An 11,975-nucleotide genomic window follows, 5' to 3' on the forward strand; every position below is an offset into this window, starting at 1 on the left:
TAACCCGTTCCCCTCCAACCACACAAAGTAAGAACATATTGGACATATTTTAATGGTCATATTTTATTGGACATATTTTATTAATATTGTACATATTTCAAACATATCAAGACCACCGACGAAAGTAAGACATTGGCTATTTTAAAACCTTCAAAATTACGGTATAAACTCGTTTATCGAAATCGAAACTACTATCCATTAGATTCAAACGGGACAAAACCTCATTGTTACGTCGCATGGTGCAAACAATTAGTAGATTCTCAAAATTTCGTCCATTTTATTTTTCACCCAATAGTTTTAATAATTTACAAACATAAGGTTGTCTATTCGGTACCAGGTTTATACATCGATCGCCCTAACAAAAATGTGGCGATCGACTAGGCCTAGATAATGTGACATTTCTGAAAGTAATACATTTCGACTGAAATAAACAAACTTGATAATAAAGGAAAGATGTACAACTCGATCCTTCGTAACGAATTATTTATATATGTCCGGCGGCGAATGTGCCTACAATTAGTGCCAGTAGTACACGTACAGTGAATTTCCAACATGGAGTAGCTGCCATAAATGAAATTTGTTCGTTACCATATATTACCATGCCCGTTAGCATATATCAATTTTATTTTGCTTACTGCTGAAAGACCTTCGGTAGATTATCATAAGTACACACTGATTGACTGCGTTAGTTATATAGCAACCCTATGATGATATACAATACTATTCTCTGTGATTTAGAAGCCGCGGTAAGGTTTTTTTTTTATAAAAACATACAGTTTGTGAAATGTTTACTTGTGACATGAAACTGTCAAATATCTTCAAATGCTTCATCTATCAAGGGGTTTTCCCTCACCCCACCCCACCTCGTGCCCGGCACCGAGGCTGTAATTCTTGACCCATGCCCTCACGTTAGATAACAGGGTGGCATTGAAGCTACCCATATCAATGGTAATCTTCTTTAAATATTAACATTTAATTATATTTATTATCCTTAATAATCTTAGTCTCGCCCGTTACCAAACGGTGTTTGCCAATGTATCAGACGTGACAGGCTTTTCTACATTTTTAGAAATTAGCGCTAAAGGTATATATAGTATAAGTTGGTATGTGTCACCAAGCTCGCTTATTCGAGGTCAGTTACTATTGCAGGTAGTAACTTGAATCGTGATATTGACAAAGTGATGGTAGGCCTAAACACTTTCATCAAGTCATCTAAATTTGTGGGTATTTAGTCGAAGAAAACACATTAAAGTTGTCTTTACCATCAGTATAAAGGACAGGATAATAATTTCAAATTTATTTTGTGTAACTGTATATATTTATAAAGTGACGTCAATTAATTTGCAGTTTACAAGAAAGTGTGCATATTGCGGAAGTGAAGTGATATTTTCTCTACTAGGTAAGTTTCAGACTGCGTTGTGTGTTCCAGTTGCAGAATAGCGTGCAATGTAATACTCTGTTTAGCCATAGCACCGAAGTACATTGATATGTCAGTAGTGCAAGATCTGCCTACTATAGAATTACACAACTTTGCTTATATCTGCAAACGACAATACCTTCACAGGGAGTCGATCGTAGGGGCCGAAGGGCCAGTGACCCCAAATGGTTCAAACTAAGGGTACAATAGGCCTAGACCTTTCATGTAATAATTGGTTTTCGTATATCAAACATAATACGCAATTCTTGGATTACAAAGGGATATTCTAACTTCAATTAAAAGAAACAATAAACTTTTGTAGAAAATCTTTAAACCACCCAAAAGTCACAAATAAACAGAAGCCTACCCAGATATCGCAACAGATTGCTTCATGTTCCTAGAATATTTAAAAAAAAAACTTCACTGAAAAACTCTCTAATAGCGTAAATGACCCCAAATCAACTTGGTCGACAATAAATACTCTCATAGGGTAAAAGAAAACGCTTCTCTCCTATCCATGACCATTCAAAACCGCTTACGGGAATGTTAGCGACTCTAATAATGTATCAAATTAATTCAATTGCTTTTTTGTTGTTGTAAATATAAAAAATAAAATAAAAAAACCTCAGTTGGAATCTTCCTTGACCTTAGTTAAGCGTTATGAGACCATTGATTCTCCTAACAAAGCTCTCTTATTATGGTATCAGAGGTACATCACATTCCTGGTTCAATAGTTACATTTCAAATAAACATCAGTTCACCTCAATTAATCATAATAGCTCTGACCAAAGTCAATGACATAAATCACATATGCCAGGATACATCAGTACTCTTCTTTGCTGATGATACAAATATTTTCTTTACGGGAGAAGATGCTGAACTTGCAGGATAAAATTAATAACGAATTAAATCATTTCAATGAATGATTCAAAGCCAATAAATTATCTTTAAATATTAATAAAACAAAGTTTGTTGTATTTGGTATGTGTAGCAAAAGTGGGATTTAGAGATCTTGAATAATATCAACATCAACAAAGTCGACAATGCTAAATTTCTGGAAATCACAATTGATTCAAATCATTCCTGGCGAAACCATATTGATTCAATTTCCATAACTGTAGCCAGAGCTGTTGGTAATATTTCAAAGGTTAAGAACCGCGTAATGTCCCTAGAACTTTTTACAACACATTAATTCTTCCAAATCTGTCATTGTTCCACCACATTGTTCCACCATTTGGTCGGGCAGATTTTCTTCTGATCGGACTAAACTAACAGTCTTACAACAGCGAGCTATTCGACATATTGGGAACGCACCTCAGCGTGCGAACACCAGTAAGTTATTTTCTTCACTGAATATTCTTTTAATTATCAAATCTAATTCCGAAAAATCTTGCTACTTTTGCTTTTAAAGTATTAACACAAAGGCATGTACCATCTTCAATCAACAGTTTCTTTGAACATAATTATCAGGTGCACAACTGCAGAACCAGACAAAACACAAAAATACGTTGTTAACCCTTCAAAACAAACATTGCCGTATTAATTGTACAAAACCATTCGATAACTCTTTGGAATTCCCTATCAGATCATTTGAAATCTAGAAGCTCACTTCCACTCTATAAAAAAAAAAATAACTAAGACCCTTCTAAACAACTATTGATGTTTGTATTATAATGTCATGTACCTTTTTCAGGCAAAGTTTCAACAGGTGTTGGGTGGGTGTATGGATGGGAGGTTTTGAGTAAGTGGGTCGGGTTATAGCTGGGGATTATAGATGGTGAAAGGTGGGGAAGTCGTGGCAGGGGTCGGGAGGGTTTGAGAAGGGTCAGGGACAGGGTCAGGGTTTTTCTCTTCTTCTTTTGTTTCTTTCTTGTTTAGAGACATATATGTAAGTATATTTTCAAAGTTAAGTAGGGAGTGCTCTACTCGTTAAGCCATAAATGAATTTTAGAGCACTTCCTTTCACAACTCTTTGTATTTTTGTTATTTTATATATACTGTAGTCAATACGAGACTTAAAGCCAATATGAAGACTTCCTTGATGATAATGTACATCGCCATGATTGTATGCAAATCTGGCGATGCGTTTATACCTGATATAGAAAACCAACAATGCAAAGATGCAGGTATGTTGTTAGTTCTCATATTTGCTTTCTTTGAAACTGTCACTGAATTGCTAATCAAAGGTCAGGACCGTAGCCTTGGTGGAACTTCCAAGATGCAAGTTGAGGAACATCAAGAAAAAATATATTGAATTGTTTAAATATTGCATTGTTGCATGTTGAAATATTGCGTGTTGCATTGTTGTTGCATGTTGCATGCCATATTGCATGTTGCATGCGATATTGCATGTTGAAATATTGCATTGTGATGATATATTTGCGCATATTCAAAGGCCTTTTTAAAACTTGTGGGTGGGTCATTTCTTAAAAGGGGCCACAATCTAAGCGGACAACCACCACCGGTTGACGCGTAGCGTAGCAAAAGAATTTTTGCCAAAACATGTTCCCATATTGTCGGAAAGACACTGACCAGGCCTTGTAGGTTGCATCTAAACATTCTTGAGTTGAGATCTACGCTTCCAAAACACAAGGGAATTTAGAAAATTATATTCGGTAAAATCACTTTGTGTAGGGAAAAGTAAGACTTTACGTCACTTTGTAAGCTCTGCTTTGGTCATTGCTTTACACTTATGTAAATATATCAAAGCACGCTAGGGCATTCGGGCTTTCTGATGTTAGCCTTACCTTATATATGTTAGGTTTGTGCTATCATGATTTATTTTACATGTCAAAGAGTGACCTACTGCGGGTGTGGATGCTAATGAGCTGAATGGGTGGGCCAAGTAGGGGCCTGGAGGGCCGCGTTCCCCTCGTCAGTATGTTTAAAAAGAAGGCCCTGGCATATACGCATATTTACAATGTCGTAGTGAATCATTTCTTGAACTCGAAGTATTCGATCGATGTTGATGCTCGTTCTACAATTGAGTCTGATGGTTTGATGCTTAGTGTTTTAGCCATAGTTGTTTTTGATATTGTGATTGTTCTGATACTACAATTTGGTCGATAACATAAGATGTTCGATTGCTGTTTATTTTGGTCTAGCTGCCTAGCTTTACTCCTAGACTTCGTCTTGTACTCAACATCAACGGTTCTTGGTTGCTCCATGGATTGCTATAGCGGTAACATAATAAAACAATTAACACTTAATAAAAGAAAACATGAAATGACACCAATTAATGACCATGTGGTTCTCTGAAACATTTTATATATTCACTGGACAGCAAGTTCCTTCCGTGGTGACATATTATTGTACATTGTATTTTCTTACAGCGCGGAACGTATCTGTCAGAATTTGTATCTCAGACAAAATTTTAAAAATTTTAACGCGTTTTACAAATGTCCGTTTTTTATTGAAAAGATCCCATACCACCAAACTCGATTCAATTGAGCTATACGACACTGAAGGAAGCTAACGGAAACTGGATACTTTTGTACAATATATCCTGGGTACCTCCGTCACAGTATGAATGTAAGTAACATGGGTACCTCCATCACATGTGTGCACGAAAGTACCATGGGAACTTCCAGATAAGTATGCAGTACGTAACTATCCTTGCAGCCAACGCTATAGTATGTGTGTTCGTAACATTGAGCCTCCAATACAGTATGCACATAAGTATCATGGGGACTTCCGACATAGTATACGTACGTAAAATGGAGCCTCCAATACACATGGAGCCTCCAACACAGTATGCTCATAAGTATCATGGGGACTTCCGACATAGTATAGGTACGTAACATGGAGCCTCCAATACACATGGAGCCTCCAACACAGTATGCTCATAAGTATCATGGAAAACTCCGCCATAGTATGTATGTAACATGGAGCCTCCAACACAGTATGCACATAATTATCATGGGGACTTCCGACATAGTATACGTACGTAACATGGAGCCTCCAGTACACATGGAGCCTTCAACACAGTATGCTCATAAGTATCATGGACAACTCCGCCATAGTATGTATGTAACATGCAGCCTCCAACACAGTATGCACATAAGTATCATGGGGACTTCCGACATAGTATACGTACGTAACATGGAGCCTCCAATACACATGGAGCCTCCAACACAGTATGCTCATAAGTATCATGGAAACCTCCGCCATAGTATGTATGTAATATGGAGCCTCCAGCACAGTATGCACATAAGTTAAAGTCAGCCCTTACCACAGTATCCACATAACTTTCATGTTTCAGTTTGTTATGTAATTTCTCAACCAACATTTTCATACATTTTGATTTCTTCTTTCTTTTTTTACCCTTGTTTTTGCTTTGAATTATTGTAATTGCTATTGTCAGTGTAAACGATTGCACATAAGTGTCTCATACCGCAAACGAGGAAATACAGAGAGTAAAATGAAACATAACCTTCACGGGCACCTCTACCACAGCATGCACGCAATGTATTCTAGGAACCTCTACAACAGCATGCACGCAATGTACTCTAGGATCCTCTACCATCGTACTGTGTACTTAAATAGTATGGAAGGTAATAAATCATGACTATATAATTGATGATTCATAAGGGATTTTTATCATTTATCACCTAAAGTAGATACATACAAAAGGAAGATTTATACCTTATTCTTTATTCCTTATTCCTTATGAGGAAGTTGGTTGACTTAACATATCGTGTAAGTGCATGCATTTGTAATAGCATGCCATATAAGAAATGTGCTTTTTATAGCAACGAGGTCAATTATGGAAAAAAAAGTGAAAAACAAAAGAATGTTCATGAGATATGACATTTTCCCAAATCTCTGAGGAAACACAATTAACTTGCGTATAAGAAATATCGTTGAGTGATATGCTTTTATTGAATTTGATGACGAAATTGATCTTAATTTGCCCATCGTCAATGAGATCAATGTAATCGCATTTGTATATATTAACCTTTGACGATAGAACGTTTGCATCAATTCTCATCAGTTACTTGGTAATGCATAAAATAACTGTTAACAATGCTTGCTTTTACAAAATATTTCCCAACTATGGCAACAGCAATATTTTACAAAATGGTTATGCTTGTGCGTAATGACCACTTTTACAGAGAGTCTGCGATTTTGCTAAAAGAAAATCACTCAGATTATACTGAGGGTTCGAGCACATGTCTTTTTTTCCTTCTTTTTTCCGATGTCAAATAAATATAAAACGTGATGTCTGTTTAATGAACGCAAAGAGGCGGTTGTGGCTTGGTTAACGAGGTGAATTAATCACACTCCCAACAGGTGATACATATGTAGAATGTCTAAAGGACGCATTGCCCCTTTGAAGTGATTTCCACTTGTTTCGCGCGCATACTACAGATGCGATTTTAATTCCTTGCCCTTCCTTCCAGACGGAAAATGGCTTAGATGAATATGAATATTGACAATAGTAAACGATGTCAATTGGAAAACAACAACTTTTTTATTATTTCTGAAATATAAGTTTGCTTCGGCCGTTTAGAACATTTAGTAGGATATCGTTACAGTTTGCCCACTATTCATTTCAGAGATGAAGAAGAGTCCATTTAATAGTAAAATCAGAAGTGCATTATTATAGAATATTTTCAATAACTCATATACACGAAATGCCTGGTATATTTATTCTAATTCGTGATAATTTTAACAGAAATTGTATTTTTTTATTCCAGATATATCAAAGATTCAAAAAATAATACCACCTATTTACAAAGTCTTTTGACTGAGAATTAGTAACCCATGCATGCTGCCGCTCCAGACTATGTTTATATAACCTGGAAGCTACCGTATAGATGCTTTCACCGGTCACTATCATCTTGACCAATTGTAGCAAAACAAGTCAATATCAATGTGATTCACCTATAACGTGTCATTCCCTTCAAGTTTTTTTTTTTTTTTTGACACGGTACCGTGTCCCTACCATTTATGTTTCCTAACACCAGTCTATTATATCCTGTGCATAGATGTGGTATACCTTACGGATCTCCAAATTGAGACAACTCGTACGAGGCTTACTCCATGGGATTTCCGAAGTTGTAAAGAAGCTCTGCAAGCAGCGAGTGCGAGCGCAAAGGACAAACTGTCGGTGAGTTAGGTTGCCGTTAACACGCATTACTGTACTTAAAATAGCCTGCAGCCATTATCTTTACAAACATGGTACTTCTTAGTAATCAATCTACCAGAATTTTTGGAGGGATCATCATCATCATCATCATCATCATCATCATCATCATCATCATCATCATCATCATCATCATCATCATCATCATCATCATCATCATCATCATCATCATCATCATCATCATCATCATCATCATCATCATCATCATCATCATTATTATTATTTTTTCTACTAATGTAATCCTCACTCAATTCGCTTAACGCACTTCGCATTTCTACTTTCTGCAAGGTGATATGGTAACTCAATATTACAATGAGATACATTTACTGGTTGTTATAACGCCAATATTTTACAATGAGATACATTTACTGGTTGTTATAACGCCAATATTTTACAACCAGACGCATATCGTGTATCCGTACTGGATGTTGAAGGCAGATAAAGGATTGGCAGTAATCTGACTGTTATTTATGCCTAACTTCCGGGTATAGATTTGATTACAATCATCTCATTGTTGTTTGATAAAACGTTAATCTCAAACCTATATTCAGCTATTTAAGTTATTTTAAAAAAAGGAATCGTCTACATTCTAGTCATAGCTTATGCCATTGTTCCACTATCTCTTTTTTGCCCCTCTTTATAATGGTTCTTTTCAAACTATGCAGCAATCTGCGACTATTTCACGAGAAGCACCTTTCACTCACAATGCTTTGTTTCAGGTAAGAATCTTAATGGTGAGAAGCATCACATTGTATGAAACAAACGTTGTACTTGCTCTTATAGAAACACTGTATGAAATGATTTGCACCTCTTATGTCTTTTGATTCAGATTTTTGCTTCTCCCACTTAACTGTTTAAATTAACTAATGCACGGAATGGAATATTATTTTATGCCTTTGAAAGATCTGTGGAGGCAAACTAACCTTTTCAGAGGTGTCTACATAGCAGATAAATCCTTATTACCGCATTGTATAGTGCAATTAAAAATACTCTTGTAATTGTGGGCAGAATTTCAGGCCACTTCCCGTGGTTAATCATAGTTTTATATTGCCCCCTCACCCGTCGTATTGTACGGTAGATAATATCTTATTTTCACTAAAAAATGATAATTATTTACTATTATTGTAATATTGTGACGAGCCCGGCTCCTCCGATAGTAAAACTATATCGGGACTCGCGATAGAAAGGTACTGGGATATCTTGATGCCGTATTTATGCTTCTTCAGGAGATGTCTCGAACGGAAGAAAACAATGAGTTCGCACAAAAAACAATTTGACGAGATAGGATTTGATTTGATGATTCGGTATAATTTCTTCTCTGTCGATTCTCTTTACAAATAAAACTAAATTACAATGATTTGACTTGACTTGACTCCGTCAATTAAGCAATTAAAAGGAGTGATGAAATGGTAACGAAGCGACGAGCTGATCACGGAGCGCTGACGGAGTGATAAATTTGCTGACCAAGTGATAAAACTTTCGGCCCCCTTTTCCTTTTATACCTTACTTCTACAAAATCCCTCTGCGCACAATCAGTAGGCAGCCAATAACCTGACCATCCTGTATTAACTTAATGATATAAAAATAAGTGCGCTGGCACTGATCTGCCCTGATTGGTTGGGAGTTTGGAAGTCCATCCCCTTTCTATGGAAACTTCCATACCACGTGAGAGAACCTTCTCGAATGTTCCACAGACATAATGGAATCTATTTTGGGAAAAGGCCCTGTACCAAGATTCAATAAGATAGTTAAAAACTTCTCGTGGGAAAACTGAATCCATGACCTAGATAAATACATAAGAGGCCTGTAAGGTGTCTCGATGGAGTGTTTCGGTAACAGCAAAGAGATGGTATCACTATTTCATAACATTATATAGCCTGCCATGCGTAATCATGATTAAAAACCATTCTTCGTCAACGACTAAGTAGGTAGGCTATACCCTATTTGATGATCAGCCTATGTATAAAGTGAAAGCATTCGTCACCAAAGTTTGACAGACTAAACATCTTTATAGATTGTTTGGCTCGCATATGTCGTTAGTATTGTTTGTTTTAGCTGCACAGATGAAACTACAAACAATTTAAAATTTTGCACGCAATTCATACTGTGTCACGTGATGGCTCAATCGGTAGTCTGTATTTGCACATTTACACTACGGAAGGTAAAATATTTCACTCTAAATATTTTAGAATGTTCAGTCCTGTTTTGTATTTTAAACAAGTTGGCTTACGGTGTAACGTCTGAAGGATCACCTCTTCCTGTCTCTTCGGAGTCGCAAAAGGAGTTTGAAACCCCTGGTAAGTAAATGTTTCTTACATTCGCCGCACAATGCCAGACTGACCACGACCCGACTCAACACGACCGTCGTTACGGGTCAAAATCGTGAATATTCGGCATCGTGCGTGTGCTTAAGAATAGCACGGCCTCAGTCTGGAATACTAAACATTGCAATCTAAATACATTTTCAAGTGACCTGAACGAAGCAAATAGTAGTTTAGAGCACTGATCATTTGTTTGGTTTGTGGGGGGTCAGTTATCACACCATTGGCTCTCAACGTCGGGCCGTGGGCGATGGATTTACAAGTTGTTATGCTCAAGGGGCCTTCCGCTCATATCGCGCCCTTATATGTACGTTTGAGGAGATATATCATCGAATTAATCTTCCTAATATCATATTGTCGAAAATTAGGTTTGAATTGATTTCAACAGTTTTTAGTTTATTAGCCCAAAGTAAACAGACATAATATTGTAAAATGATTGGGAATAAAGAATTTTAGAAAACACATTTTTACTTAAAGGATGACTTGAGGTATAATTTTGGTCTTGATAGGTCAGATTAAAAGAAGAAAATTAAGATAAAAGTTCAAACCAATTTCGGTTTTCACGATATTTCAAAATGTGCTTAATGTCTACAATGTTCCTTTAAGGCTAAATTTGATGATGATCATGTTAATGTTAATCCAGTATTTTATGAATTCTAATAACTAATACAAGAAATTAATTTGTAACTCCACATGAACAACGGAATGGACAAACGTGTAGCACTGTAAACATGGTAACTATAGCCGAAGGAACACACAAGTTTTGTGTTGCATTTGAGAAATTGACATTAAAATATGTTTGTTTCCTAGCAGTTTTTGTATTGAAGAGTTTCACATGTTCAATGGGTCTTGAGTTTCGCATTGCATAATGGTCTCAGTGTTATTTCTCAAAAAACTCAACACTCAAAACTCAAAACTTAAAACTCAAAACTCAAAACAAAATATCAAAGAAATACAGCCGCCTCGACCGATTTTTGCCTCATATTTCGGAAATTTTGTTCCCGTAATGTCACCATCTCATATGTATTTGCTTATGCAATAAACAAGATGCTAACATAAATTAACATTATAATTTATTTTCTTTGGTACTTTAGACTGTTACATGGAAACAAAAGATGCTACTTTTTGTGCGGCACAGAGTAAGTATAAGTACCAGTTCCTAAAATATATTCTCACCCTGGTTCACCAACGGAAATGTACGAGTGACTCAATAATTTAGATTCCATTTGTTAATTTTGAGATGATAATTCTCGAATAATAACTACATTATATTTTGAAATTAAACATGGTTTAATGAATAATACATATTTTTGTTATGGCATGTGTAATCATATGTTAAAATCCTTAATTGACATCAATACTAAGTATAACTTGTCTTTCTTTTTTCAATTAAGTTGAGATCTAATTGACAAATATTTAAATTTATATACTGTAATATGTTATGAACAAGCCATTATATTCTTCCGCTGGTGAAAGATATGGGATATAATTTACTGGAATCAGATATTTAGGAATGGCTTTATTAATGATCTAAACCAATGATTTCGTTCTGGACATTTCCTCAATACATTTAGTAAATACTTCAGTTTACAAGAACGGCATTTTATCCTGTGAATCCCCAAACTTTGCGGAACTATTATAACAAACTTCAATAATATCATGGATAACTGCGGTATCAATGTTCCATATACTGCAAAACTAAGGCTCATTACATGCTTAAAATGTGTGGAAAGTTCAATGCTTTAGACAAAACTCGTCCTGGAATTTCCAAGACTAATATTTTCTCCGTAATGACTTTCTTCACAGGCGTTGTGCGGTGTGGTATGCCAATACATGTTCTGCTTGAACGTGTTGAATATAGCTCCGAAAACAATATTGTTATGATGTTCAGCTGGTGTCCACCAATACAGGTCAACCAAATGAGGTCGCTATCGCGATATAAAGTACAGCTTCATACGATTGATGGAGATTTGTTATTGAATGATAGCATTCAACATGAATCCGATGTAAGTGTTAGCATTTAGAAGCCTGAACATGCGCTCACGTAACAACAGTTGGTTCCATATCGCAAGTCACGCAAAAGATATTT

The 11,975-nt window shown here is 36.0% G+C and overlaps 2 protein-coding genes across 2 annotated transcripts in view; both read left to right on the forward strand.

Moving 5' to 3' along the window:
• The window catches only part of LOC139960676 (uncharacterized), a 53,945-nt gene that overhangs the window by 33,153 nt on the left and 8,817 nt on the right, over nucleotides 1-11,975 (forward strand). The window lies entirely within an intron of this gene.
• LOC139960672 (uncharacterized) overlaps nucleotides 1,247-11,975 on the forward strand; it is a 16,583-nt gene continuing 5,854 nt past the window's right edge. Inside the window, exons 1-9 of the mRNA XM_071959225.1 lie at nucleotides 1,247-1,399; nucleotides 2,664-2,749; nucleotides 3,421-3,543; nucleotides 4,838-4,948; nucleotides 7,408-7,529; nucleotides 8,231-8,284; nucleotides 9,787-9,862; nucleotides 10,981-11,025; nucleotides 11,693-11,892. Of these exons, the coding sequence (XP_071815326.1) occupies nucleotides 3,444-3,543; nucleotides 4,838-4,948; nucleotides 7,408-7,529; nucleotides 8,231-8,284; nucleotides 9,787-9,862; nucleotides 10,981-11,025; nucleotides 11,693-11,892 (708 nt within the window). The 5' untranslated portion in view covers nucleotides 1,247-1,399; nucleotides 2,664-2,749; nucleotides 3,421-3,443. The remainder of the gene's footprint in view (nucleotides 1,400-2,663; nucleotides 2,750-3,420; nucleotides 3,544-4,837; nucleotides 4,949-7,407; nucleotides 7,530-8,230; nucleotides 8,285-9,786; nucleotides 9,863-10,980; nucleotides 11,026-11,692; nucleotides 11,893-11,975) is intronic.

Source organism: Apostichopus japonicus, chromosome 19 (genome assembly GCF_037975245.1).
Source record: "Apostichopus japonicus isolate 1M-3 chromosome 19, ASM3797524v1, whole genome shotgun sequence".
Classification (NCBI taxonomy): Eukaryota; Metazoa; Echinodermata; class Holothuroidea; order Aspidochirotida; family Stichopodidae; genus Apostichopus; species Apostichopus japonicus.